General features: G+C 52.4%; 4 protein-coding genes across 10 annotated transcripts in view; 2 read left to right on the top strand and 2 right to left on the bottom strand.

Annotated features, from left to right (window-relative positions):
• Window positions 1-509: 509 nt before the first annotated feature.
• LOC100548109 (multidrug and toxin extrusion protein 2-like) lies at window positions 510-8,373 on the top strand. The gene is made up of 17 exons (XM_085240837.1): window positions 510-686; window positions 1,921-2,022; window positions 2,541-2,609; window positions 2,878-3,026; window positions 3,252-3,294; window positions 3,835-3,879; window positions 4,299-4,396; window positions 4,593-4,690; window positions 5,018-5,131; window positions 5,374-5,441; window positions 5,552-5,660; window positions 6,053-6,128; window positions 6,305-6,374; window positions 6,628-6,760; window positions 6,876-6,970; window positions 7,208-7,289; window positions 7,594-8,373. Exons 1-17 carry the CDS (start codon window positions 576-578, stop codon window positions 7,830-7,832), a joined length of 1,701 nt encoding a protein of 566 aa, XP_085096963.1. The 5' UTR covers window positions 510-575; the 3' UTR covers window positions 7,833-8,373.
• Window positions 8,374-9,043: 670 nt separating this feature from the next.
• LOC100538956 (multidrug and toxin extrusion protein 1-like) lies at window positions 9,044-14,577 on the top strand. Of its 4 annotated transcripts, XM_003211826.5 has the most exons (18): window positions 9,044-9,236; window positions 9,502-9,648; window positions 9,771-9,872; window positions 10,019-10,087; window positions 10,244-10,392; window positions 10,475-10,517; window positions 10,600-10,644; window positions 10,905-11,002; window positions 11,164-11,261; window positions 11,937-12,050; window positions 12,136-12,203; window positions 12,418-12,526; window positions 12,616-12,691; window positions 12,761-12,830; window positions 13,097-13,229; window positions 13,509-13,603; window positions 13,869-13,998; window positions 14,090-14,577. In XM_003211826.5, the coding sequence occupies exons 1-18, from the start codon at window positions 9,084-9,086 to the stop codon at window positions 14,290-14,292; spliced, it is 1,902 nt and encodes a 633-aa protein (XP_003211874.5). In that variant the 5' UTR covers window positions 9,044-9,083; the 3' UTR covers window positions 14,293-14,577. The 4 variants fall into 4 exon arrangements, with proteins under 4 accessions (XP_003211874.5, XP_010720375.3, XP_010720376.2 ...); XM_010722073.4 differs by lacking the exon at window positions 13,509-13,603; XM_010722074.4 differs by lacking the exon at window positions 13,509-13,603 and having other exon boundaries at window positions 9,106-9,236; window positions 9,507-9,648.
• Window positions 14,578-15,843: 1,266 nt separating this feature from the next.
• Window positions 15,844-22,974, bottom strand: ALDH3A2 (aldehyde dehydrogenase 3 family member A2). 3 transcript variants are annotated; one of them, XM_085240552.1, is made up of 14 exons: window positions 22,651-22,974; window positions 21,616-22,473; window positions 21,453-21,503; window positions 21,096-21,282; window positions 20,675-20,906; window positions 20,506-20,591; window positions 19,538-19,746; window positions 19,281-19,398; window positions 19,004-19,145; window positions 18,721-18,887; window positions 18,173-18,272; window positions 17,796-18,031; window positions 17,202-17,325; window positions 15,844-16,898 (listed from the first exon to the last, which is right to left on the bottom strand). In XM_085240552.1, the coding sequence occupies exons 4-13, from the start codon at window positions 21,255-21,257 to the stop codon at window positions 17,245-17,247; spliced, it is 1,533 nt and encodes a 510-aa protein (XP_085096678.1). In that variant the 5' UTR covers window positions 21,258-21,282; window positions 21,453-21,503; window positions 21,616-22,473; window positions 22,651-22,974; the 3' UTR covers window positions 15,844-16,898; window positions 17,202-17,244. The 3 variants fall into 3 exon arrangements, with proteins under 3 accessions (XP_085096678.1, XP_085096677.1, XP_010720374.3); XM_085240551.1 differs by having other exon boundaries at window positions 21,453-22,473; XM_010722072.3 differs by lacking the exons at window positions 17,202-17,325; window positions 21,453-21,503; window positions 21,616-22,473; window positions 22,651-22,974 and having other exon boundaries at window positions 21,096-21,446.
• A 2,402-nt stretch (window positions 22,975-25,376) lies between these two features.
• Window positions 25,377-27,676, bottom strand: part of ULK2 (unc-51 like autophagy activating kinase 2) — a 36,480-nt gene continuing 34,180 nt past the window's right edge. For both annotated transcript variants that reach the window (XM_019622024.3, XM_003211825.5), the window contains 2 exons: window positions 27,284-27,419; window positions 25,377-27,195 (listed from right to left, as the gene is read on the bottom strand). In XM_019622024.3, coding sequence (XP_019477569.2) covers window positions 27,128-27,195; window positions 27,284-27,419 — 204 coding nt within the window. In that variant the 3' untranslated portion in view covers window positions 25,377-27,127. The remainder of the gene's footprint in view (window positions 27,196-27,283; window positions 27,420-27,676) is intronic.

Raw genomic sequence — 27,676 nt, 5'->3', positions numbered from 1 at the left:
TCCAATCCGGCCTTGAACACTTCCAAGGTTGGGGCATCCACAGCCTCTCTGGGCAGCTGTTCCAGCACCTCACCACTCTCTCTGTAAAGAACTTAACATTTCTTCTCTGTAAGGGTGGCCAGGCAGTGGCACAGCTGCCCAGGGAGGTGGGGGAGTCCCTGGAGGTGCTCAGGAACCAAGGAGATGTGGCACTGAGGGACGTGGTCAGTGGGCGCGGTGGTGGTGGGGATGGAATTAGGGTTCTTAGAGGTCTTTTCCAACCTGAATGGCTCTGTGATTCTACGACAAGCCCCAGGTGCCCTTACTGATGGGGAATCCACAGGGTGCTGACGGCAGGGGAGACATCCCCGGAGTATGCGCTGAGAAATCCCTTTGTCTTCCATGGGCAAACCTTGACCGCCAAACCCACATCCTCCTGCTTGGGGCACACATACGTGGATCCCCCCGTACGGCAGCCGGGCTCCTCGCGGCGCGCCGACCCGCACCGCCCCCAGCCGGCAGCCCCACGGCCCGGGGGCGGGGAGGCCGTGCTCATAGGGCGGGCGGGCGGCCCGGCGGAGCGGCGGTGCGGCCCCATGGCGGAGACGGGCGGGCTGACGGCGCGGTGCCTGCGGGCTGCGCGGCGCCTCCTGCCCGCGGGGGTCCGGCGGGAGAGCGGGGAGCTGGCCCGGCTGGCGGGGCCGGTGGTGAGAGCCGGGGATGCGGGGACGGGAGCGGCGCGGGGCGCGGGAGGGCCTGAACGGAGCTTTCCGCGGAGATTTCCCCGGAGCCGGCGCTGCTCCGAGGCGCTTCGGTGCCGCCTGCACCCGCCTGCCGGCACGGACGGGGCTCGGCCGGAGTCCAACCGCTGTGGTTCATCCTTTAGCTGTCACCCAGCGCGGCAGATTCCCTTCCAGCCGTCTCCTTCCCCCGGCAGTGCGTTGGGAGCCCGGGCTTTGCTGCTGGCTTGGGCTGAAAATCCATCTAACTGGATGCTCTGTGTCCTGAGCCCTCCGCCCCTCCTGGTAGACGAGGACCAAGTGGAGCAGCTCTGGGCGATGTCCTCGCTGACACTCACGTGGCCCCAATGCCGCGGTGCAGCAGAGGAAGTCACGGTGGTTTCTGTTCCCGTAGCGGTGCCCATCAGCCCCTCAACGCTTCCATCCCCTGCTTGGTGGGCACAGAGAACCTCAAAACAAAGCTGGTGCTGATTGCCAGGTTTAGCTCTCTGTGCTAAAGCAGTCACAGAGGTACAGAGCTCTCCTGCAGGGATTACTCACAGCTGCTTGGATGTGCTGAGGCCTGAAACAATGCAGCATCCGCAGGCAGCGGTGGGAGGTTTGGTTTGGTTCTTCCTCAGACCTCACAGGAGCTAGTTCTCCAGCAGCTCTGGAGCCTGCAAGGAAGACAGGAGTGTGAGCAGCCCCCAGGCACGGCCCCCCAGCTGTACCCACCTGCCATGGGATCTCTTGCTCTTACCATCCTCTTCCAGCAGTTCCGTGCTGCATTGGGATTGACCTCTTGCCAAGGACAAATGGGGTCCTGAGCTCACTGTCTGTGACAGCATCACCAATCCTTGCTGGAGAGGAAGGTACAGGCCAGACTTAGTGGAAAGGACACCGTGTTTTGGGGAGCTGAGCTTTCCCCAGATGCATGGAAGTGCAAAAAAGCATTGGGAATTTTCATTTTCCTTCTCTACTCAGCTTCCATGATGGAAAAGAGGCTTTCAGGGAAACCATTAAGCCTCAGCTAAACAAGGACATCTAACAGATTGGCTTTGTAACACCAAAACACTACTGGGTTTAAGGACAGAGCCACCAGCAACCTGGGGGAAACTTGCAGTTGGTTCAAACCCAACTGGCCATGGCCCAGCTGCAGGGGAAGGGCGGTGCTCCTCTGTCCCCATGGTGCTCACTTCTCCATCTCCTCTTCTCATTCTAGTTTGTAGCCCAGCTGCTGGGGTTCCTGATCAGCGTGGTCAGCTCTATATTCTGTGGCCATCTGGGGAAAGCTGAGCTGGATGCTGTGACGCTGGCCGTGTCTGTATGTATTGCTCTGCTTACCCTCTGATTTGAAACATGAAAATGGTAAGAAATCAAAAAAAGGGGAATAGAAAAGAAGAAGGGGCAAAAGAAGAACCCTGGAGGAATGCTTATCTGAGGATTCTTTGCGCACAGCCTGATGCAACACAAAGATTGCATCCACCAAATTGTTCCTTCCTTTGCCCTGAGCAGAGGCAGGAGATGTGAGCTGAACGGCAGTGACTGTGCAAGGCCAGCAGCTGGGCAGCAAGACCTAGCTGTGTGTGTGTGTGGTGGGGAGCTGCACTGCTTGTAGTCCTTTAGCTGCTCATCCCTTGCTAGATGTTCCTTTTCACATCATAACAAGGAATAGGCTATTTAGGTAATATCAATGTGTTATTGTGAAAAACAGAGGAAGTCTGGAAACTTCCCAAAAAACTCACAGCAGAACAGTCTCTCTTCTCAACAGGGAGGGATATGGTGCTTTGGGCCACGTTCCCTATGATTCTCACTTACCCAAGTCACTTGTGTCTCCTCCAGGTCATCAATGTGATCGGCATCTCCGTTGGTTCTGGTCTGGCCTCGGCATGTGACACGCTGATGTCCCAGGTTGGTGGCAGCTCCCCCTTCCTTGTTACTGGAGGGGTTGGTTGGCAGTGTCTCACCTCCTCTGTGGTGTGGTTTTGGGCACAAAAGGTGGGAGGATGGGTAGCAGAGGGAAGCACAATCAACTCAAGAGCCAGCTAAACCCAACCAGCCTGCTGGTGGCCACTGCTGGGAGCAAGAGGGAAAATGACATCGCTGCCCCAGCCTTGAGCATTTGCCCAGACCCTTTGGCTCCCCACAACTCTTACTTTGGTGCTCTGTCCTCACGTAGACATATGGCAGCAAAAACCTGAAGCAAGTGGGCACCATCCTGCAGCGAGGGATCCTCATCCTGCTCCTGTTTTGCTTTCCTTGCTGGGCGATCTTCATCAACACTGAGCAGATCCTCCTGCTCCTCCGGCAGGACCCCGAGGTCTCCAGGTCAGAGTGAGATTGAGTGTGACCCCTCTCTGATCAGCAGCACATCAGGTCTCAGCCCTGCAGGCCTTGGAGCCCTTTGGTCAGGCCCATATGTACTGGGTGTTTGATTGGGGCTGGGTTACTGCATAGTGTTGAAATCAAGGCTGTGTGGAGCTCAAATACAACTCTGCTTGGTTTGGCTCCTGCTTTCCTGCCTCATTAACTGGTAAACATCTCTCTTTCCAGATTAACGCAGGTCTACGTGATGATCTTTATTCCAGCTCTTCCTGTAAGTTGTTGCTAAAGCTCTTAGAAGCTCTGCATCCCTCAGTAACAAATGGGGAAACGAGGGAGGGTCCTTGCTCTGTAGGTCACAAGGCAGCATGATTTTGAGTTTTACAATGTGCCTCTTAAGCCTTAATGGATGCGCACTGGCCAGCAGCTGCTGGACCAGCAAAAACATGCATTCCTTCATAGTCGTGTGCAGAGGCTTTACTGCAGGCCACGTCTCTGCACAACAAGTTACAAGCTCTGGACATTGGAACTGAGTGCTGCAGAGCTCTGTGATAAAGGCTGCAGCTCACACACATGCAGCCACTGGACTCTCAGCTGTTATCTGCCTCTCTCCGGAGAAGCTCCTCTAAGCTGAAGCTGTGCTCCAAGGTTAAAATCAAGCATAGGCACGGGATTGTGGGCAGTGTGCCATGTTGTAGCACCTTGACACAGCCATGCAAGAGCTGTGGGAAGTACCTTGCTGTAGGTGTTAAACTGTAGCTGGTCACTGAACCATAGTACAGCAGTGCTGACAAATGAATTCTGACTCTTGCAGGCGGCGTTTCTGTACCAGCTGCAGACAAGATATTTACTAAGTCAGGTATTGTGTAACCAGGCTCTGGGCCAGTTCCTAAGAACGTGGATAAGGTTGGAGATCTAAGTTCATCCTGTCCTGGGGAGAGCTGGGCTGAGGAATGTGTGATCCACAGCCTCCAGCTGGCTCTGTGGGACAGGAGGAGCTTGTGGGAATCGCCTTTGGGTTGCTCCATTCTCCTGCTGCTACCTCCGAGCTCTGCACTGAGCTGATTGTACCAACTGTTGAGCCCTGCATGCTGTCCTCTGTGTGTCTAGTACAATCTGATCTTACCTGAAACAGGAGCCACCTTCTTGGCTTTCTCCTCAGACACTGCTGAAAGTCTTCCCAGTGTTTGCTGGATGGTAGCTTGGGTCGTGGCTGCAGGCTTGTGAGCTTGGGCAGTGCTAGAAAAGAAAACTCTAAAGTCTCTCCTTGTCTTCCAGGCGATCATTTTGCCTCAGGTAGTGACAGGAGTTGCAGCCAACATCCTCAACGTGGCCATGAACGCCTTCTTCCTATATGCACTGAAGCTGGGCATGGTGTAAGTGTGAGCAGAACTGGTGACAGCCTCTGCCTGGTGCAGGGGTTTGCTTGTGGCTGTGAGGGTTTAATTTGGGTGCCATGTGGGGGGGGAAGGGGCCATACCTGCAGCAAGGGATAGGTGCTTGCCACCAGGTCTGCTGGAGCTGAAAAATGAGTGAGGGTGTTGTTTGTAACCTGCCTGTTTCTCTCCCCAGGGGCTCAGCCTGGGCCAACACTGCTTCTCAGTACACTCAGGCCATTCTTCTCTTCCTTTTTGTGTGGTGGAAGAAGATCCACGTGCAGACATGGGGAGGTATTCTTCAGAGCTTAACCCTTCATCAGACCAGTGCCTGGCCCTGGGGATATGGCACTGTCATCAGCACCTGGGTTGTAGGTCTGATAAAGGGATCTCCTCACTGTGAGAGAGGCTGTAGCCATGGCCTCAGGTCCCTTACTGTAGCCCCAACCCCATTCCTGTTCCCCCCACCTCTGGGATGCTCTGTGGTACAGCAGCTCTAGGCTGGTTTCCTACAACATCCCATGGGTTGCTGTCTTTAGAGTGTTCACGTAACCTCATGGCTCTCATCCAGCAAGGAAAAAGAGGATCATGCGCTCATGCTACTTCACCCCTACGTTGCAGGTTGGACCAGAGATTGCCTCCTGGACTGGGGCTCCTACATCCAGCTGGCACTGCCCAGCATGCTCATGATGTGCATTGAATGGTGGACCTTTGAGATCGGGAGCTTCTTGGCAGGTGAGTCCAAATTCTCTTTCCGTGGCTCTGCAGGGCATCTTGCAGCCATGCAAGATGAGAGGTGGCTGCCTCTCGAGTATGTCTCTGAGCATCTCCTGCCAGCAGCTTCCTATGCAGGGCTGCTTCTGCAGTTTGCTGCATGTGTTAGATGGGAACCCTGTAGTCACTGCCTTCTTGTCAGCAAAGGAAAAGTTAATGCAGCTAATTTTGACCTAATTAACAAAGTGGTGAATCTTTTCCAGGGCTGCTCAGTGTGGTGGAACTGGGCGCTCAGTCTGTCATCTACGAGCTCTCCTCTGCAGCATACATGGTAAGGACTGGGTGCATAAAACTGGGATCAGCTGCAGATTTCCTACTGGGGAAGAAGACAGTTGCTGCAGGCTGTTGGCACTCACCTCTTCTTTATCTGCTGCTTCTCAGGTGCCTCTTGGCTTCAGTGTGGCCGTGAGCGTCAGAGTGGGCAATGCCTTGGGATCAGGAGATGTAGTGCAAGCCAAGACGTCCTGCATCACTGCTCTGCTGTGCGCAGGTCAGCCCAGGTCCCTGCAGAGGGGAATAAAAGAATTATCAGCAGTAGGTTCAGTTCACCTCTCACAGGGCTGGTGACCATTCCCAGCAACCCAAGCCCACTTATTCAGATTTCTCTGTTTGGACAGGGTGAGACCCTGGCTCTTCTGCACTGTTAGGAACCTAGTGCAAAGGTTTTGATAGTTAAAGCACAATTTAGCATTCTGTCTTCCACCTCCAGATGGTGGATAGAGTATCAAGGGGAAAAGTAAGGGCAGCAGCCTTGTCCTGTTCTGCAGTAATACCTGGAGATCTGCCAAGCCCCGTCCCCATCACGTGAAGCCCCTGAGGTCTGGACCTGCTCAGAAGCAGCACATGCAGCCTTTGAGGTTCAATCATTTCTTTTTCTTTCAGGAGTTTTTGCTGTGGTGGTTGCAACGTTACTGGGAACCCTCAAAGACGTGGTGGGCTACATCTTCACCAATGACAAGTGGGTTGGCAGCTTTCTTTGGAGTTTTGTTACCATTTTGGGTAACGATCTGCCCAGGAGCAGCTCAGAGGCTGGGATCAGGCTTTGCAGCTGGCCCAGGAGATGCATCAGAACCAGAGTGCCACGAGCCCATACTGTGCTGCTTTCCCTGATCAGTACATACGTCTTTCTAACAGGGAGATTGTTATGTTGGTGTCCAAAGTGATGATCATCTTTGCTCCATTCCACTTGTTTGATGCAGCAGCAGTGAGTATTTCAGCATGAGGAGCAATTCCTCCCTGCGAGTAGGGGTACAGTGGGGAGTGCAAAGGTGCCTTTAGGTCTTTCTTGATCTGTTACGACGATACAGAAAAGCAAACTGAAAAAACTATCACAGCAGCAGCTTGCATCACCCATAGCACCTCAGCATCCCCTGTGCTTGCAGCTGCCTCTTGGCATTGCTGCAAAACAACTCTTCCACAGCTCTCAAATTCTCCCTCTTCCCTGCTGCTTTCCTTAGGCAACCTGTGGCGGTGTGCTGAGGGGCACAGGGAAGCAGAAGCTGGGTGCCATCGCCAACGCTGTCGGTTATTACGCCGTCGGTTTGCCCATCGGCATCTCACTGATGTTTGCAGCCAAAATGGGGGTGCTGGGTACGTGCATCCTCTGCTCAGCACTGCAGCTCTGGCTGCGTATGGCATTTTGACCGCGACTGGCAGCAGTGGGGCTTCCATCAGCGCTCACTGAAGTTCATTTCCATTCTGGCAGGTCTGTGGGTAGGGATGATCGTTTGTATCTCTTTGCAATCCCTCTCCTTCTCTGCTTTTGTCATGCGCATGGATTGGAAAAAAGCTGCAGAAGAGGTAAGACTTGTGCTTCCCTGCAGTAACTCCTAGTAGGTGTTATGCCAGTTTTTGCCCCAGAATAGCAGTAAAGATGTCTATGGGGAGCTAAAGTGACACCAGCTCTGTCCTCTTCTGTAGTACTGGAGCAGTTTGGGCTAAGCATGCTTGCTTTGGGAGGGTCAGGGAGGAGGCTCAGGTTTGCTTGGCTGGGCAGCACATTTCTGCTCTGAGAACAACTCTTGTGTGTGCTTTTAGGCTCAAGTCCGAGCTGGTCTGAAAAAACAGCTGGAAGATGTGAACTCCAATGGCACAGCTGCTAACAAAACATCTGCTATAGGTACGTAACCATGCCTTACAACAGCGAGGGAGCACAAATCTTCCACCCAGCCCTTCCTCTCCTTCATAGCCATGGCTGTGGTGTCTGTCCTTCCAGCTTTGATAGCTGGAAAGAGCACAGTGTCTGGTGCTGGTCCCTGTTACCCTTGTCACCACCCTGGCTGCTCCAGGGAAGAGCCAGAGCCCACCTGCATCTCCCCTCAGCCCCGAGCCTCGGAGAGGACCCTCAGGACTGGACGAGGAGCAGATGGGGGCTGCAGGCTTTGCAGTTCAGCTTCCCTACAGCACTCACCTCTCTTGCACAGATTACATCTCTGTAGACACAGACACTGTGGAGACCGTGGTGCTGCCTGATAGCATGGTGGGAGGAGGTGAGAGGCTCCCAGATCACCAGCTCATCACTCAGGAAGAGCCAGCGGATGTCCCTGCTCCTCCTGCTGTAGCATGGAGGGCCCTGATTGTCTGTCGGGTGCTGGCTGCTGCTGCTGCCCTTGCTGTGCTGCTGGTGGGCGTGCTGGTCCGGCTCCAGACAGCCCACAGCTAGAGGCAGTGCCAGCGTGCCACCAGGGAACTGTGCAGGAGGGCACACAGTGATGCCCCAGGAGGATGGTGCAGGAAGTAATTCTCCCTCAGCCCCTCACAGAGTTCACTTTGCTCCATTTCTGGTTATAATATCTTGTCCCACACACATGGTTCTTAAAGGGGTTGAGCTTGAGAACTGGTCCCTTCTCCAGCACTGCCTGGGAGATGTCACTTTGGAAGGCTGGAACTTACCTTTGGCGTGGCCAGGGATGGAGACAGGGACCCCGTGCTGCCGTCCTGCTTCCTCCTTGCTGGGAGCACTTGTCCAAATCATTTGCTAATGGCAGAGGCCCAGACTGCCTGTTCAGTGTGGTCCCTTGCACACCAGCACCTCAAGGTGTTGGAGCCCACTGTTGTGCAAGGCCCACTGTGTTGGAAAAGGGCTGACTGCTCTGCCAGGGCACTGGGCGCCGGCCCTGCGTGACAGGCACAGGGCCTAGAGCAACTCTTCTTTGCACTTTTGTAAGGTGGGATTTTGATACAATAAAAGTTTTCTGAGTAAATGTTGTGCTGTTAACAGGGTGTGAACATGACTCCGGTCATTGGCACGACCAAATTGGGTGAGGGGAGGCGTGTGCTGGTTTGTGTAGATGACCAAGCCTCATAAGAATAACCTTAAACGCGGCCTCTAACTCCTGGCCTTAGGGTTTGAGGCTGCAGAAGCAGTCAGGGATTTGTGCACCTCAGCTGCTGCTGGTTCTCACTGGGGAGGGTGTTGTGGTGCTGCCAAGGGGATGCCACGTGTGCTAACAGCACTGCCTGCCCCCTGTATGAGCTCTCCTACCTGCAGCGGTGTGGCAGCAGCGATGCTGCAGGCTGTGTGCTCAGCCCTCGGACGCAATCATCACCTCCAGTTGTGCAAGGCACCTCCTGGCATGTAGCAATGGGTGCCTGTGGGTGAGATGGTTCATACAGGAGCTCACAGCAGGCATTAACCACAGCCTCAGTGGGCCGTCCCCAGGCGTGGGAGGATGCGCCAGGCTGTGACCTGCTTGCAGTCACTGTTGTTTTGGCACCACAGCCCGGGAAGAGTAGGACAGGCATGGAGCCACTGTCTGCTCTGTGCAGAACAGGGGCTGCTCCCAGGGCAGCAGCTCCCAGCCATTGCCAGCACCCTGTGCTGGGCCCAGGCAGGATGCTATATTTGGCCTGGCAGAGCAGTGCTGCTGAAACCCGACGCGGCCGCGCTGTGCGGGGCAAACAGCTGGAGCCAATGGGGCCGGCTTGTCTTGGCCAACGCCGCGCTGAGATGAGAACGGCCCAGAACACTCACAGCCAGCCGCCAGCAGCGGACGGACCCACAGACACTCCATCTCTGCTGGAAGAGGAGGACGACTTTCTTGCCCACCGGACACAGCAGAGCAGGGTATGAGGGCTCACAGGGACGATTTGGGAAGGCTCAGCTCCTACATCAGTTTTCGCTGAGCTCTTGGGCTCCTCTGCAGTGGGACGCAGGATCTGCGCTGCCCAAAGCCCCGCTCCCTGCCCTGCCCATCGCTGCCGGCCGTACGCAGCCAAGCCGGCCAGGCTGAAGTTCACCCCCAAGTTACACATTGCTCACCCTGTCAGGGCTGTGGGACCCGGCAGCTTTAACAGAGCGCAGAAAAAAGGAAACATTTCACTCCTGGCAGAGCAGCAGAATGAAGCGGCCCGAGGAGAACGGCATCAGCGAGGGGACAGCCGATGGCCGCAACAAGAAACGTCGCTGGATGCAGCGCCTGATCCCAGACAGCTTCTGGGAGGATGCTAAGAAGCTGCTGGTGCTGGCAGGGCCGCTGGTAAGGACCCAGAGAAGGGAGCAACCAATGCCGCCCTCCTGTCCCCACCACGTCCCAGCCTGGAGGTGTCCCCACCACCCACCTCCATCTCCAACCTTCGCATCTCCTCTCCTCACGCTCAGATCCTGATCCAGCTGCTGATTTTCCTGATACACCTGGTCAGCTCCATCTTCTGCGGCCACCTGGGCAAGGTCGAGCTGGCCTCCGTCACGCTGGCCATCGCGGTGAGCGTGCTGTGGGGCTGGGATATGGGGACGGGTGGCTGAGACCTGCAGGCAGAGGGGACAGAGGAGACTTCAGCCTCCTTTGAACTGTTCTCACTTAAAAGCCTTAAATACTCACTTTTCTCAGTTTGTATTCCCATTTCCAGGTTATAAATGTCACTGCCATCTCTGTAGGATACGGTCTGTCTTCAGCATGTGATACCTTGATATCGCAGGTGGGTGTCATTGCCCTGGGGCCACCCACCAGGGTTTCAAGCATCACCCGGTGCTGCTGAGCTCCAGCAGCCATCCCATAACCGGGAGCACTGAACTCCAGAGGAAATACTGAGCCCTTCCCAGGAGCAGAGCTCATGCCGTGCTCTTGCCCTCAGACTTATGGCAGCAGGAACCTGCTGCGCGTGGGGGTGATCCTGCAGCGTGCCATCATCATCCTCCTGCTCTGCTGCTTCCCTTGCTGCGCTGTGCTCATCAACATCGAGCAGCTCCTGCTGCTCATCCGCCAGGACCCTGAAGTCTCCAGGTTGGGTGGAATCCAGGGGGCCCTGCTTTGTGGGGTGCTGGTGGCTGTGTCCCTCGCTGACCGTACCTCTCGTGTCCCCCAGGTTAACCCAGCTCTATGTGATGGCGTTTGTCCCAGCTCTGCCGGTAAGCCCTGGCTGCTGGCCATGTGTTTTGCACCTTTCTGTCCCAGCACTGGCCCCAGCTCATGCATCCATTTGCTTTCCAGGCAGTGTTTCTGTATAACTTGGAGACCAGGTACCTGCAGAACCAGGTAGGTCCCACACCCCATGCCCATCCAGGCTCCTCTCAGCTCAGGGCTCCCCTAACCACACACCCATAAAACATCATGGAGAGCTCTTCCAGAGAGATCCATCCCTCCTCCCAATGGACATCCCATCCAATGTCTCCATCTCAGAGCTATACCTCCAATGCCAGAAGTTTCCTCTCTTGTTAAAGCTGTGGGGAGGGGGGGCTGGTGGGGTCTTCCTACAGCCATGGCAGATGGCAGCCCCTGTTCACCCCTTGTTGCAGATGATCATGTGGCCCCTGGTGCTGAGTGGGCTTATTGGCAACATTGTCAATGTGATCGCCAACTCCGTCTTCCTCTATGTGTTCCACCTGGGAATTGTGTGAGTAATGCCTGCAGGGGGGAAAATGAAACCAACAAGTCATTTTTGGGGACACCACACCATCAGCCACGGCTGGTGCTCCCAGGGACATCAGGCTCCAGCACCCCAAACCCGGGGAGACGTGAGCACGATGCCAACAGCCTTTCTCATTTCCTTTCCAGGGGTTCTGCCTGGGCCAACACCATTGCTCAGTATTCTCAAACCATTTTCTTGTTCCTGTACATTGTAGGCAAGAAGCTCCACGTGAAGACGTGGGGAGGTAAGGCATCTCCCTCCAGTTCCTGCTTTATGCATGCATTCGTCAATCTTCTACCGCTTCTTCTGAGTGAGCTCTGTTAGTGCTGGAGGAGAAACATTAACCCCAGCCTGGGGATGCTGTGCTGCTCCAGTGGCAGCTTGGCATGCAGGCGTTGGCAGAGCACCGTGCAGTAACCATTAATTGGGGAGGAAGGAAGCCCTTTGTCGAGGCATTGTAGGGTTTGGCCCCAAAGCCGGATGAGCGCAGGCGTAGGCATGAGGTTGTCCTCAGGTGCTCTGATCTGGGAAGGATGAGCTGAGCGTTGCAGCTCAGCTTGTATGTGCATGCTTTGCAGCTAGAGGTCACACAAAGCCCATGAGAATTGTGCTGGGGGCTCTGCTAATAGCTTCTGGGGTGATATTTGGCCAGTCTGGCTTCCATCAGGATGGATCATCTCCTCGATAGAATCATTAAGGTTGGAAAGACCAGTAAGATCACATCCAACTACCAACCCATGCCTGTGACTGCTCTAGATCATGTCACTCAGTGTGACATCTTTTCTTGAATACCTCTACAGACAGTGACTCCGTCACCTCCCTGGGCAGCCCCTTCCAACACATCAGCACTCTTTCCGAGAAGAAATTTTTCCTAATATCCAACCTAACATCCAACCTCCAAACCCTCTCCTCTCCATAGGCTGGTCCAGAGAGTGCCTGCTGGAGTGGGACAGCTTCACCTCCCTGGCCATCCCCAGCATGCTCATGATGTGCATCGAGTGGTGGACCTATGAAATCGGCAGCTTCTTGATAGGTCAGCAGAGAGAGAGGGACTGCCAGGGTGAGATGGGGCACTGTGGTTATCACAGGGGCTGAGCACCTGAACCTCCTGCCCCCAGGGCTGCTGAGTGTCGTGGAGCTGTCAGCACAGTCTGTGATCTACGAGGTGTCCGTCGTTGCCTTCATGGTAAGTGATGGGGGTTTGGGGTTCAGATCAGGGTCAGTCCCAGCTCAGATACAGCCAAAGCTCAGCTTCACTCAGCTCCATTCTCTACATCTCCCCTCTCCATGCTCAAGTCCCTCCTTGCTTCCACCTCCCCTTCCCATGAAGTAGATGACCAAAATTAAGCCTGATGCTCCATTGTCCCTCTTGCCACTGTCTTTACCCCCTGTGGCTGCAGATCCCCCTGGGGCTTGGCACAGCTGCCAGTGTGCAGGTGGGGAATGCTCTGGGCGCCGGTGACATCGAGGTGGCCAAGAGATCCTCCTCCACCAGCATGCTCTGCACAGGTCAGCAGCAGTGCTCTGCCCCATTCTTGCTCTGCTCCAAGCTCCCCATTGCCATCAGGATGCACTCACCTCCTTGCTTTCCTTTCCAGGGGGGTTTTGCGTTGCTGTAGGGGCCATTTTAGCTGCCACAAAGGACGTGCTGGGATACATCTTTACCAATGAAAAGTGAGTGCCCCCGGCTCTCGGCCATGGATGTTTGTTCCCAAAAAGAGACTGCTGGCTCTTTGTCTGCAGGGAGATTATCGACTTGGTGGCCTGGGTCATGCCGGTCTATGTCGTCTTCCACTTGTTTGAAGCCATGTGTGTAAGTCCCTGGGAATGCTGCTACTTTTAGAAGGGGGTCTTGGAGTTGAGTGTATGAAAAGCACCGAACCTGCAGGATGGGGTGAAGAGAAATGAGCATTGAGACACGGTTTGGTGGGCATGGGGTGATGGCTGACAGTTGGACTGGATGACCTTAGAGGTGTATTCCAACCTTAATGATTCTATGATAGGAGGCAGGGGAAGTCTTGTATTCAGGGCTGGTTCACAGCCTCAAATTCAGCCCCATCCTGCTCCCTCTCCCCGCAGTGTGCCTGTGGTGGGGTGCTCAGAGGCACAGGCAAGCAGAAATTCGGTGCCATCCTCAACGCTGTGAGCTACTATGGTGTGGGACTGCCCTTGGGAGCTGTGCTGCTCTTCGTGGCCAGGATTGGTGTCATAGGTACTGCCTCCCCCAGCCCCCCCAGATGGATGCAGCTCCCTACTGCTTCTTCTGCCTGGCTCTGCAGTGCTGCTGGGGACTGGAAGCACTGGGGCAGACTGGAAGAGTCAGTGCACTGCTGAGTGCCCTAAATCACCCTGGGGAAAGCCACCACTGCAGCTCTGCTGGGCAGCCCCATTCCCACAACCCTGGTGATGTCCCCATTCTTGGCTCGCTGTCCCTTCTCGGTTGGGTCTGCCTGGTGATGTTGCCCAGCTGACACCAGCATGCCCTCGGCAGGGCTGTGGCTCAGCATGCTTGTCTGTGTCTCCATGCTCTGCACCTGCTTCCTCATCTACATCTGCCGCATGGACTGGAGGAAGGCGGCTGAGGAGGTAACCATGTGCTGCACCCACTGAGTGGGATGGGATGGAGCCCTGGGTTTTGGCATCCCATGTTTGAGACCACGGATGCTCCTTCACGTTCTGCTTCCTCCCAGCACACGCGCCTCGAGATGCCCCTCTGAGCTAACAGCTCTGAGGTTCCCACCAGCTTTGGGGAACTGGGGGCATCCTTTACTGTGCCATTTCTGGACACACAAAACACGCATAGGCACTGCAGGTGGGGATCCCCCCCGGCTGAGTCCCATTGCTCCCCCAGGCTCAGCGCCGTGCAGGAGTGACCCCACAGCCGCTGGAGGAGCAGCAGCAGAACCCGGAGCCCCACAGCAAGGGGCCATCCCTGATGCCCCACACTCACCTCCCTGCTGCAACGGTGCGGGGCTGCGTAGGTACGGCCGGGGTTGGGGATGACGGCTACGTGTCTGCAGCGCGCAGATTTCTGGCAGAGGCTCACGGTGACCTCTTCTCATCTCATTGCAGCGGGAGTGGATGCTCAGAACGGCGTGGTGCTCACGGGCATCACCAGGACGGATGGTGCCAATTTCCAGGAGGAGCCGCGCGGTGCGCTGCCGGGCGCTGCGCCCACCTGGGGGCTGATCCTGCGGCGAGGATTGGCGGCGGTCGCGGCCATCGCAGTGCTCGCACTCGGCGTTGTGATAAAGCTCGTGACCAGCAAACACTGACCTGCAGCAGGGCTCAGGGACTTGCTTTGGGGACCGAGGCCCCTCCTGGCGGATGGATGCGCAAAGCACAGACCGGACTGCACCTGGACGTCCCATAGAGTTCAGTCTTTGGCAGCATCTCATCGGCTTCTGCTTGGGAACGGCCCTACAGCTGCTCCGACTCCAGGAGCGTGGCTCTGGGCTGCTACACCGAGCAATGCAGGCGTCCCTTCCTGCCCTGCCGCAGCTCTCACCCACTGATCGGAGCTGAGCTCACATCACTGCTCTGACAATGCCAAATAAAGAATGAACTCAACTGGGCTCATCCTTTAGGCGCTGCCCTTGGGACACCCAGATGGCTTCTGTGGTGAAACAAGACTTTATCCAGCAAGGGTCAGGCTCCCAGTTCAGTACTATGAGGTGAAAGACAAGCAGTGCACCAACAGAACACAGAAATCCCATTACAGGTGAGTTTGCAGCTGCTCAGCCAAGGCTGTCCCATTCACAGCACGCACCGTTGGGCTCACTGCTGATATGAGGCAGCTTTACGCAGGGATCACGTGGGACATGTTACATAGCCAGGCTCAGTAATGAGTGACCTTCCTCCAACATGATTCCCCCAAGCCCAATAGCTGTTCCAAGGGCTCCTATCTGCAGCGTGGGGCAGGGACCGCTCCCTTCCGCCCACACTACTGGGACATGGCCAAAGGTTTCAGGCTGCAACAGCTCAGCAGCAGACTGAGTTATCCGGGGCTCCTTTGCTTCTACTCAGTCAGTTGGTAGAGAAGTTGTTCAGCAATGGGAATGCAGGATGAAAACGATAGGTTATGGCTCTGCTGGGTGCAGGGAACCCTCACCATAGGGTCACCACCTGCAGAAGGACAGACAGGCTGGGTGCCCCCAAGGGGGAGCAGAGCCCCACAAAGCAATGGGGTGGAGATGGAGCTCGGGGAACACAAAGAGCACCACTCAGCTGTATCACCACCATCACCACAATGCCCAACACAGCCAACACCATCAGCCCTGTGCAAAGTAAGTTACCTCAAAACAGCTGTCTGCCAGCTGCCTCCCAGGCAGAGCAAGCAAGCACAAGCCCTGCTCCTACACAGCGCTCTCCTCCCACAGGAGGATGTTTGGCCTGGGCGCAATACAATGTGCCCTTCACCCAGCCATCCCCTGGTGTTGTGAGCTCACAAGCATCAAATCACAGCTTGCTGCTCTGTGTGATGGGAGGGAGGTGCTGCTCAGGCACTGGGGACCCTCCGACACCGCGCACAGCCGCACCACTGCTTGCTGCTGAAAGTGAAAGTGATCCCACTTGTCCCAGGAGGACAGACCGAGTGCAGGTGGGACACACTTACGGGATGGATTGGCATAGAATAGGGGCAGAAGTGGCCCAGCCAGATTTAGTGATCCTTCCCTGACAGCAGGAGATCTGTGCTGCTGTGCTGGGACGGAGGTACACGTGAAACAGCTGCCACCTGCACACACACGTGCCAAGTTCAGCCAGAGCTGGCGTGGCACAGGACAGGCAGGATTCCACAGGAGATTGCAGTGACTTACCACACTTGCTTTCTTATTTAAATTCTTAGTATTTATTTTGTATTTGCAAAATAATTCATTACAAAGCCTTAGCATGTGGATTTTCACCAGACGCGAAGAAATCCCACCTACTGCGTAGTGATCACAATTTGCTAAGAAATGCATTCAGTCATCACTTCCAGATTTTCTTTAAAGAACATTTACAGGGTCCTTCCGCCTTCAATTTCTCCACCACCATCTCCCCAAATTAGAGCAGGTCCCATATCATAACCCAGTGCAAGACCTCAGCAGACCCAGAAGCTCAAACACATTGGGGGACACACTCCAGTAATTGCTTTCTCCTGTTCAGGGGTCCTTTGTCATTAGTAAAATACAGACATGGCACTTATCTTCTTTGTAGTCTTGTAATTATCAAATAATTGCTATGATGTGCCCCACAGCCCCCAAAAGGAGTCAGCCTGCATCACCCAACAGCTGTGGATGATTCTGGCTCAGAGGGATCCAGGAATATTCCACCCCAAATAGATGGCAAGTGGGAATCTCACCCGATTTATTCATAACCAACACTATCAGAACAAAGCATGAGCCAGCACACCAGCAGCACAGCCTGTATCATACCTGTCGCCAAGAGCAAGGCTGGCTGGAGCACAACAGAAGAGACTGACCCCAGAACTGCAGGGAAAACACTGTCAAACCAATTACAGCTGAAACATGAGCTCCTGTTTGTCAGTGGATGAAGCCAGGCAGTTTGGTGTAAGACAGGGGGTGTGTGTTCCTGGAAGCAGTGCCTCTGCAGGGCATAGGGTGGTGTCAGGTGCTCTATTTCTTGCTCTTCAGTTCTCCTTTTGAGAGCTTGTATCCACTGGTCCCTCTGTTTCAGTGTGGCTTATTAGTAAGCAGGAGTCCAGGTCTCCTCATGATTAGTGCCTTCCCAAGGCTGCTCTGTGTGCTCAACAGCTCACAGAAATAACCCAGCTCAAAAGAAAAACAGGACTGAAGTGAAAGAAACAGACACAAAGTGAGCACCCAAAATATGACTTGCACACAGGTTATGGCACCTTCTCCTCTCTTCAGTAGAAAGCCACCTGTGAAAGCAAAACACAACACCACCCTCCTGTAAGGGTTTTGCTGAAAAAAGATCAACTTCCTTCCTAGAACAATCTGAAGCAACCCTCCTTGCTCCCCTTGATGTCCCCAGGGTGACACCACATCCAGCTCGTCTGCCTCCACCCCTGGGCATGCTGGTTATCTCAGACACTGTATGAGCTGTGGGGGAAGGCACTGCTTCCCAGTGCCAGAAGCATCCCCACGTCCCACATCCACTGCTCTAACAATGTTTCACTCAACATCAACTAGGTCTGCACACGGGAAAAGAGAAAGGCTCCTACCTCACTGTAACAGCAACAGCAGTGCTCTGAAACCTGCTCCTCCTTAACACACACTGAGCCAGCCCAGCCTCTGAACAGCCAGCACAACCAAGAGAGCTTTTCTCTTCAGCACAGACTGGTGATTCTGAGAAAACCCAAATGATTTCAAGATGCTGTGAGCTCTCCCCTTCACTGAGGTGTTCACCTAGACAGGGCTTGCTTCCCTAGCTATTACTTCAAGGCCAGTCATTGGCTCTTCTACCTCCACCTGGACTCAGCTATGTAGGCTGATTATTTCCTCCTGCTTGTTGGGCTCCTGCGCTTCTGATCACAGCTGTCTGAAAAAATGAACCACCCCCATCTGTCTCTGTAGGGAGCTTTGCACAGGTGTCACCATCCAGGACAGAGAAAGAAACAGTACAGCAGGCAGGGAGATTTCTCTGAGGACATTTCTGTTTTATGCTGATCATTTCAGGTGGGCCAAGCGTAAGTGTCAGGAGACAAAAAAAAACAGACCAGCCTCTAAGAAAGGACTGAAATTGCAAAGAGAGGAGGTGCAGAAGGTAAAACAAAATGCTCATGTACTCAAGTAGAAAGCAAAGAGCCACAGCTCACCTTTATCACCACTGCTGCTACAACACCCAACAGGGCCAACATGATCAGTCCCAGACGGCCCTTGTTAAATCGCTTCAGAATAAAGAATTTGGCCCAATCCAACTTCTTCTGGCTGCTGGGAGGGTACCGGACCGTGTTTGTGCCCTCCATCTTCAGATCCTTGATTAAGCAGGAGCGATGGTGGGAGAAGGTGTCAAAGCTGTGTTTGCCATGGTAGGCGCCCATCCCGCTGTTCCCTGAGACACAGAGCATGGCCAGATCACACTGTGACCTCAGCTGGTCACACCTTTGGCCACTTGTGGCCAACAGCAAACCAGCCACTGCTGTTCTAACAAGCAGCAAGTCAGAGTGCTTAAAGAGGAGCTCTGGTAACTTACCGACACCACCAAAGGGTAAGGTTGAAAGGAAGAAATGCATGATGACATCATTTCCAGTAACACCCCCGCTGGAGGTTTCTGAGATAACTCTCTTGATTAACTGAAAGAAGAAAAAACAACAGCAAAAAATTACAAAGGTCCAGAAGAGACAAGCAGGACTGAGAGGGGAGCAATGGCCCACCAGGCCATCGTGTTAATTTTCTCTCGCTGACAACTCAACCAAGCCGTCTCCATGCAATGCTAAAGTTAAAGTTGGAAAGACTAGAGCTCTTCTCTATAATACTAAAAATACCAAAATCATGAACAGCTACATGACATGCTAATCACCAAACAGGAAATTCAGCTGTTATCCTTCTGCTTCATAATATCATGCAAATCCAGAGCCTTTCAGCATGCACCAGGCAGCTCTGGGAACATGAGACAAATACTGCAATCCACACACAAACAGGAGCCAATGCAGATCCTGTGGGGAGCTGTGCCTGAGGCTGCTGCACAAAGAACCAAAGTGTGCAGAGCCAGCATTGTGGAGGAGCAGGGCCCTGATCCACCTTCTTGTCGTTGGAGAAGACATAGAGGGCAAGCGGCTTCTCCCGACGGTTGATGAACTCAATGGCTTCGTCTACGTTCTTCACAGACACAATGGGCAGGACTGGCCCAAAGATCTCCTCTTCCATCACCTTGGACTCCGCAGAAACGTCCGTGAGGATGGTGGGTGCTGAGGAGGGCAAGAAATGTGCTAAGCAGGGCTGCATACGGGGCCAACATAAGACTGTGGGCTGCTGTCTGGATGCAAGCCCCCATCCTCCCCTGCCCAACACCTGGCACAGTTACCTATGAAGCAGGAGGCCTCATCGGTCTCTCCCCCATGGGCAATCTTCTGCCCTTCCAGCAGACTCGTGATCCTCTTGAAGTGACGCTTGTTGATGATCCTTTCGTAATCTGGACACTTCTTCACATCCTCCCCATAGAACTCCTGCCATAGCACACAGCACAACCAAGCGTTTGATGCACCTTCAGCTTAGCAGCAGCATCAGGGCTGCCAGGATAGAAAATGACACCTCTGTGGTGAGAGGGACAACTGCCACAGCACGAGAGCTGCCACGCTCACCTGCAGCGTCGCCTTAATGTTCTCCACCACCTGGCTCTGGATGGACGGGTGGCACAGGATGTAGTCTGGGGCAATGCAGGTTTGCCCACAGTTCATGTACTTCCCCCACGTTATCCGCCTGCAGAAAAACAGAGAGGGGTTCTCTGCACTGTCCTTTATAATCCTACCGCCCTGTCAGCAGCACCACTCAGGAACCTACGGTCCCTCAGAGCCCACACGTCCCCCTGCCCCACTGCTCAGCCCCACGGCAGGCTGACCTGCAGGCGATGGCCAAGTCGCAGTCCGTGTCGATGTAGCAGGGGCTCTTCCCACCCAGCTCCAGGGTGACAGGTGTCAGGTGCTTGGCAGCCGCTGCCATCACAATTTTGCCCACAGCAGAGTTCCCGGTGTAAAGGATGTGATCAAACCTCTGTGTCAGCAGTTCTGTGGTCTCAGGCACTCCCCCGGTGACCACCGGGTACAGCTCCTGCACAGGCAAACAAGAGCCCTGCATGTACCTTGATTTAAAGCAATTAGATCAAGTGAGCAGCTGTCCATGAGGCCATGCCCTCTGCTCCTTCCAATTAAATGAAATTTTATTTACTACACTGTCCCAAAGAAACAAGCAAAAAAAAACTGAGCTCAAGACTAGGGCTGAGTCAGACTGAGGAGCTGCTTCCACACTTTAAGACTTGGAGCATAAATGACCAGCAGGCACTCCCTTTCCTCAGCCCTCACTCCCCACTTAGAGAAAACACTCACTGCCTAGAAAAACACACATGCTGGAGCTGTGCTGTCAAGAGGAAAAGTCTGGGTGAAACAGTGCAAACAAGAAGGGAAAACACATCGGGCTACCAGCACAGTAGGACATGAATACCAGAGCCAAGTGCTGCTAAGCAAGCAGCCTGATTCACAGGAACAGCACAAACCCATGCCTACAGGCCACATCCCAAAAAGAAGGTATTGCAGAGAGAAACACCTGCACAGCCCTTAATGCTATGATGAGCATCAAAAAGAGGGCCATGTTGCAGCAAGACTGTGAAGGCACAATAAATTACACGAAAACAGAAAGAATATAGCAGCGTGTCATCGTACTCTACAACCAGTTTAAATATTCCTCTATCTCCTACCTACGCCCTTTTGGTGATAAGGGGCAATTAATTGAACTCTAACCCACAGCAGCCACGTGAAACCAAGGCAGATATTTCCACAAGGTATCCAAACACCAGGCACCAAGTGTACTCACCGGGTCCAGGTACTGAGGGAGGATGTTGGCGATCAGCTGGGACGTGTGCTCACTGATCTCCGACGGCTTCACCACCACCGCATTGCCTAGGAGACACACACAGCCCTCGTGCTCCTCTCGTGCCCCCACACAGACCCCCATGAGGGATGCGGGCCCTGGCGGTTCCCACCTGCGGCGATGGCCCCGATCAGCGGCTGCATGACCAGCACGAAGGGGTAATTCCAGGCTCCGATCACCAGCACCACCCCCAGCGGCTCGGGGTTGACGTACGCCTCGTCCCGAAACGTCAGGAGGTTCTTTTTCACCGGCCGAGGAGCCGCCCACGATGGCAGCTTCTCCATGGTCAGGGCCAGCTCCCCCAGCACCCCCATGATCTCGTGGCTGTAGGCGTTGCGACCGCACTGCAACGGCACGGATCGGGGACGGCTGGAAAGGCGCCCAGCTCCCCCACGCGATGGACCCTCCGGGGGAAACCCGGGTCGGAGGGAACCTTAAAGCCCGCCCTGCCCCCAGCACGAGCTCTGCGCCCCTTGGGGTTCGCACAGCTCTGGGCCTCCCCGCCCTGTGAGGGAGAACCCCAAACCCCAAACCTTGTGCAGATCCGCCCCGATGGCCGCCAGGATCTCCCGCTCCTTCTCCTGCACCATCCGCTCCAGGTTCTTCAGCTGCTGCAGCCTGAACTCCAGCGGCCGGCTCCGACCCGAGCTGAAGGCGGCTCTCGCCCGGCCCACGACCTCCGCCATCCTCCCCATCACCGCTCAGCGCTCAGTTAGGAGTCTTGGCGAAAGTTTAAAGAATTTGCCACACTCGATATATGGAAAAGTTCCGAAGAGAAACGCGCGGCGCGCAGCGGGGAGCAGCGAGCCGTGCCGGGCCCGGAGGGCCCCTCAGGGCCGCGGGATTTCCCGCCCCACCGACCCCGGCCCGCCTGCCCGCGCCCCGCTCACCTCAGCGCGGCCGCTTCCGCCTTCCGGTCACGTGACAGCACCACCTCCCAGCTGATGGAGCGGGGGGCGCGCGGGGCGAAGGAGAAAGAAGAGCGAAAATAGGAACGAACCGGACCCGAAAAAAGCGAGCAGGGCGATACCGGCGCCGTACGTTGGGTCTCACCGTGAGGGTTTGCTCCCTTCGCTTCTGTCCGGCAGCAGCAGCACAGCCGGCCGTGAGCCGTGCGCGGGGTGCGGGCTGAGCTCTCGGAGCGCCGGACCGGGGGGCAAATTCCAACCGCGCTCCCTTATCTGAGCAGGGCAGCGCCGCGGGGCGGCCTTCCCCTCCCTGCTCTGCTCTGCTGACCTGGTGAGGTGGTGTAGAATGGGGCACGGTGATGCGGACAGCCAGGTTAAGCCCAGTACAGCGCTCGTGTGGGAAACGCGGGGCAGAAAAACAGAGAAGGGAATTGAGACGAGCCTGGGCTTATTCCGGTTAATTAGTCCTGCCTCAACTTGTTCCTCTGAGAAAAGCAAGGGGATTTATTTGGAAATGATGCTCCCATTTCAGACCCAGCAGCCCCACAAGCCGCGTATCTGACACACCTACAGGGGCCACATTGCAAATGCTGCTCAGCCAAACCCTTCCCCAGCTGTACCCGCAGCCGCTCCCTCCCCTCTGCAGCGCTCCCCCGGGGTCGGTTGGCTCCGCAAACAGCACTGCTGTAGCCCAGCCAGCAAGGGGACATTGCACAAGCTATTGCACAAATCTCAGTAAACAGTCTGCTGGGGAAAGGAATGACAAGAGCATCTGGTAATACTTGCATGCAGGAGGCATTATGTGGGAGAAAAACAGGCTGGGCTCCATAGAGCCCTCGCACTGTGATACATGGAAAGGAGCTGGGTTTGCACTCACAAGGACACAAGCAGGGAAAGCGAGAACTTTCCTTATAGGAGAATCACCTGAGGGAAACATGCTTGCCTTGCTCCTGTTAGCATCCCTGCACAGAGGTGAGACAAACTCTGCCACATGCCACACTGTCTGAAAGTCCAACAAAAATGAGATAAGGAGTTAATGCTGCTGCAATTCGAGTAAAAGTCTTTGAACTTTCAGAGTGGTGTAATACATTGTGCCCTGGGAAGCACTGATGCAACTTACCCTCTGCAATCAGCACACCCCCAAGGGGATGCTTGCAAGATCAGGGAGGCTGTTACCTACCTCTCTTTTCCACCATGGCTGTATTCCAGTCTGCTCTTCTGCATGTAGAATTCTCACCCTCCAGCCTGAGCATTTCCATTCCACTGCAGTAATTCTTGTGCTTGGCATCAGACATAGCAGGCAAACGTCCCTCTTCTCATCTCATCCAGGTTTGTCTTGTGCCATGCTTTTGCAGAAACTTGGTCTTAAGGCTCCTCTGTATTGGCAGGAAAGAGAGCAGAAGTGTGATGCCATTCTTTAGTCCTTGTCAGGGCCATCATTATGGTCAGAAGACAAGCTGAGAGTGTTCTCTCAGCATTGCAAAATATCAGTTGAGCCTCCCTGGAGCAGCTGGGTGAGTTGCATGGATTTCAGAGAAGCCTGGGGTCTGGAGTGAGATGGAAGAAACCCTGCAGGCAGCACCCAGCACAACGCGTGGTCTGCAGCGCGCTCCTCACGCCTTGGAGCTGACAGCATCTTCTATTTTTATTCAGTCACTAAGAAACAATAAAGGAGGGAACTATTTATGGAGAAAGTAATTAACTCCAGAAGAATCAGAAGGTAAGCAGTGCTGGGGGCTGCCTAATCCCTAGGGCTTTACATAAAGCAGCAGAAGACATTTTACTGAGAAACCGAGCTTCAGACCCTCCTCCCCTCCTTCCCCCCTCCTCCCTCCACTGCAGCAGCCTCCTGCTCCAGCTTCTCTCCTGGAGTCAATTATAGCAAGGCACCACGGTGACAGACTCCTACCCTGCGCTAGGCTTGGACAACATGTCTTTGTGCTGCTCCTTGCCCTGCTCACAAAGCACTCAGCAGAGCCTGGTGAAGGAGGAATTTCGTTTAGAAGATAAGCTATGCAGTATCTCGTTTCAAGAGTCCACAGAATGACACAGCTAATCAATAAATGTTTCATTAGCTCATGCAATCGTGCTGACACAACCAAGCAAAGCTGGCAGTGCTCAACTTCTGCTTAAATATCTGTCTAGTCCACGTACAGCTCTGAGTATTGTACAAAAAGTGACAAAATTCACAGCCAGAGGCAAAAGACAGGCAGGCATAAAAACCCAAGCAGCACTCCATCAAAAAAAGCAGCTACAGAAGATTAACAACAGGGAGTAGCTTTAAGCAACCTACGAGAATAAATGCAGCTCAGTTCATTTATGGCACTGCTTGTTTGTGTAAGCTGTTGCTGATCTCACATTTGCGAGAACAAGATACTTTCTAGTACAAAGCCGTGGTCTGTGGGCTGCATTGTAGACATAGCTGGGGCGTGGAAAATGTGAAAGGGACACAAAGAAACAATGAAACTGATTGGCACAAAGACTGCAACAGGACTCAACAGCATCACTGGCATTCAGTTTGCTTTCAGCCGAAGAGGAGGGGGGAGCCAGCAACATACAAAAGGCTTTTCAAAAGGTGTTTGTCCAAAGCAGCATTGCCAATAGTTCGTCAGACTGGGCTCCAAGTGATTCCAAGATGTTACTAAGGTATACTTCACTGATCTGCAGAAAGGAGGAGCTAAGTGTGCACTTATTAAAGAGCCAGAGCCAAGACTGTGGTTCAAGTTGGACAGGGAAGTGCAGGGCATCATGGGCAGTGAAAAAGGCAGCAGCAAGCAGGACTCAGAACAGATGAAAGAAAAAGTCGAAGGATCACAGGTAAGCAAAACAAACAAAAACAGGAGAGGAAGCAGGAGTCAGAAAAGACAGGTCACAAGCCAGCCTGGCTGAATTTTAAAGCCACCACATGATGCAATCAGCTGCAATCAGCTTTACTTGATCTACTTCTCCTTTCAGTGCAGTTGGGCTGTACACTGCACAGTGTTGTGACATCAGGATCACAATTATTGCCTCTGGACCCATAGGTGACAATGGAAATATCTTGAGGTTGCTGTACAAGAGCAGCGAGAGCAATGCAAGACTCAGGACCAACAGCTCACATGAAAACACATTTCTTAAAGTAATGCGTTAGCTGCAAGTTCAATTAACTGGATTTTATCCTCTCTATCAGAGGAAGGGCTGAGAAATTCAACTGCTTCCATATAAAAAGCAGTAAATGTCAGAATCCAAATATATTTTAGGTTCCTCAGCTGACATTATATACTGTGGAGAAAGTGAGTATGTGGAAGCACAGAAGAATATGGTACTCCTGTGTAGATGCTAAGGCTGAACAAGGAAAGCAGTACACCAAATATCTCCTTTCCAATTCCAGCTTCCAGGAGGCTGAAAGAAAAATACTTGGTAGAAAAAAAAAGCACTTGCTGTTCAGTATGAAGAGCTGAAGACAGAGGGCAGCTTCAGGATCTTGGTGGAATGAGTTTATGCAGAAAGACAGGCCATGAGCATTAGTCTCCCCATGAAGACAGCAAGTGAACACAGCCCTTCTCATCCTGTTTGTGCACCTGTAGTCTTACAGGCAGGAATGGAAGAATGAGCTTGAATCCTGAGGGTACAAAGAACACCAACAGAAAACTGAGTTTTGGGACAAGTAGCCCATCTCCCAGACATGAGCAGTAAGACTTTGCTTTGTTCCTCAAATCATGTTCAGACGTATCATTAGCATTCCCTGCTGTCTTCCTAAAGCAACCGAAAACAGAACTGGGGACACTCTGTCCCCAGAGCTATCCAGACATAATGAAACACATTGCCCCATCCAGCCCTGATGGTACATCCAACTGTTGAGGCAAGAGAAGATTCAGTGATTGATTTAACACCACTGATCTCTGGCTACAGAGACACACAAACTCATTTTTACCATAGAAACACTTCTAGTGTCAGTATTTATTTTACCTTAATATACATTTATACAGGCCATAATAAAAAGGCTATTACACAACAGTTCAGTGAGTTATTACCTAATTTCAAGAATAATGCATGCAATTACAAAGGAGAGGTAGAAACACCGTATTAAAGACCTAAAAATACAAACATTATATAAACAAACACTTTCAAATTAACTGTTGGAATTTCATACAGATAAATAAGGTAAAAAGTACATTACTCTGTCAAAGAAAAAGAAACACATGGTTATCTGAACACTGAAAGAATATTTTGATGTGTAAGCCCTGTACAACTTTGTCAAATATTTCAGACCACTGTATTTAAGAGGATTAAAATGATTTTGTCCTGGAGAATGGTTTATTCAAGTATTCGAGCAGTTGAGTAACAAAAAAGTCCCAGAAATGAATTACAGGAACCATTTCCAGAGAAGCTGATCTGCCTAAATGCTTTGCAAATCACTGTCCTGATAACCTCATGGGATGCTTGAAATGATAATGCCTATAAGGCTAAATGAAGCTTCCCACCTCTCCCTCAAAATGCACACAAAATAATCCTGATTTTTCACACACACACACAATGTAGATATTCTACATCAATTAATCAGCATCTCAAATTCCAACATTACTTATTGTGTGGTTCCTCGCAGAACCTCTCAGTTTACAGTATTTATTGTAATACTGCCCAAGAAACAAAACTAGAGAGTCGTTACACCCCTAGAGACTGCAGGCATTAATGCACATAATTGCATGCACAAAAGATGCAACCAAATCTATATAAAAAGCAAACAACCAGCAACTCAACATTGCTATTACTGTAAAAGTTCAGAGCAGTAGTTACTCAAGTATTAGACAAATAGGTATAAAATGGAAAGGTTCACATGAATACAAGTTTTTACAGTTTGTTTGAAAGTCTTCTAGAAGCTACATTTGAAATTCTGAAAAGAATTTTATGTACATGAAATTCAGCCAAGTCCATTGTGCCTTCTCTATTTTTTTTTTTTTTTAGTATAGTTCTTCAAAAATGAATATACAGTTGCTTTAGTAAATTAGTGCAAAATAAAGTGTTTTGGAAGAAGATCATCTAATCGTATCCACATCAGCTGAAAACCCACTGGGGATTTTGCACAGATGGAGCTCAGTTTCTTCCATTACCATTTTCCCCCATGTAAAAGAGTGCTTTCTCATCATCCCTTCATATGACAAGCTGAGCCAACACGCCAGCTCAGCTACAAGCCAGCTTAGCCCCAAAAGCTTCAACCAGCTCTTGCACATGGTTAAGGTTTCCCAAATTCACTTGGCCACGTTATACTGACAACTTAAAAATATTTTTCACAAACTTTTGATGGAGTCTTCTGAGGGAAACATTTTTATGTACCTGATGCAGAAGGATCCACTCTCTATAGAAAAAAAAAACCCTGATCATTCAAGTCAAAGCACGTGTACAAGGATCAGTTTGAAATGTGAAGACGGATTCTTTTTAATTCTGTTGCTAGGAAGAAAAAAGGAGCTGCTGGATCTGTAAGGCAGGTTTTCTACAAATGTACTTTTGGAATTTCTCCTCTTTGAATAAGCTGCTGCTTCTTTGGTAGTCACCACAGAAATGTAAGAATCACTTTCCACGTGGGGCAGAACGAGGACAACAATTAAACCGTAGTGAAAAAAGTGCATTATCACTGATGTGGTCCCTTATGCTCACACCATCTGGTCCTTGGGATATTTCTACTGCTCATATACAGCCACTGTGCTGTAGCAGAGTGCAGAAAGCCTTCGCTCAATGCTAGATTTATCTGAAAACAGAATGATAAAACAAATAATTACGAATTCAGTGTTATTTCATAATTCCATTTAATTTTCAAGAATTCAGCTTAAACTTACACTTGTGCACATTTTCTATATCTGCAGGGTCTTGCAGTATTTTAGTCAGTCCTTCCAGCAGCAAGGCTGCTTTGTGGTATCGATATGTAATATCTTCAGTTTGCTGAAACATCTCATCTAGAGCTGCTGACTGAACCTAGAATCATTCAGTAGATTCAGTTACATAAATTGCTTTAGGCAAATGCTGATAAATTCAAATGGATCACATTAAAGTGTCATCACAGACTATTTTTAAGCCTTAAATAAGCTGATCTGTTTTTATGACAGTAAGACAACAAAACAGCCTGAACAGAGAACAGAGCCATGTGCTGTACTAGCAAAGGAGATTCTGCACATAAGCTGTAAAAGTACTTTTTGATCTTGTGGTTATATATGTTAAAACATATTTTGAAA

This window comes from Meleagris gallopavo, chromosome 21 (assembly GCF_905368555.1).
Source record: "Meleagris gallopavo chromosome 21, MGAL_WU_HG_1.1, whole genome shotgun sequence".
NCBI classification, from domain to species: domain Eukaryota; kingdom Metazoa; phylum Chordata; class Aves; order Galliformes; family Phasianidae; genus Meleagris; species Meleagris gallopavo.
The sequence above is the reverse complement of the archived record's forward strand: the minus strand, read 5'-3'. Positions and strand labels throughout refer to the sequence as shown.

Coding starts and splice junctions, on each gene's coding strand:
- LOC100548109 (XM_085240837.1), top strand. CDS start 576: ATGGCGGAGACGGGCGGGCTGACGGCGCGGTGCCTGCGGGCTGCGCGG. Junction 2,610..2,877: donor GTGACACGCTGATGTCCCAG/GTTGGTGGCAGC, acceptor GTCCTCACGTAG/ACATATGGCAGCAAAAACCT. Junction 5,132..5,373: donor GATCGGGAGCTTCTTGGCAG/GTGAGTCCAAAT, acceptor AATCTTTTCCAG/GGCTGCTCAGTGTGGTGGAA.
- LOC100538956 (XM_010722073.4), top strand. CDS start 9,084: ATGGGGCCGGCTTGTCTTGGCCAACGCCGCGCTGAGATGAGAACGGCC. Junction 10,088..10,243: donor GTGATACCTTGATATCGCAG/GTGGGTGTCATT, acceptor TCTTGCCCTCAG/ACTTATGGCAGCAGGAACCT. Junction 11,262..11,936: donor CCACGTGAAGACGTGGGGAG/GTAAGGCATCTC, acceptor TCCTCTCCATAG/GCTGGTCCAGAGAGTGCCTG.
- ALDH3A2 (XM_085240551.1), bottom strand. CDS start 21,257: ATGGGGAGGATGGCGGAGGTCGTGGGCCGGGCGAGAGCCGCCTTCAGC. Junction 20,592..20,674: donor GATCGGGGCCATCGCCGCAG/GTGGGAACCGCC, acceptor TGTGTCTCCTAG/GCAATGCGGTGGTGGTGAAG. Junction 18,032..18,172: donor CTTACCCTTTGGTGGTGTCG/GTAAGTTACCAG, acceptor TCTGTGTCTCAG/GGAACAGCGGGATGGGCGCC.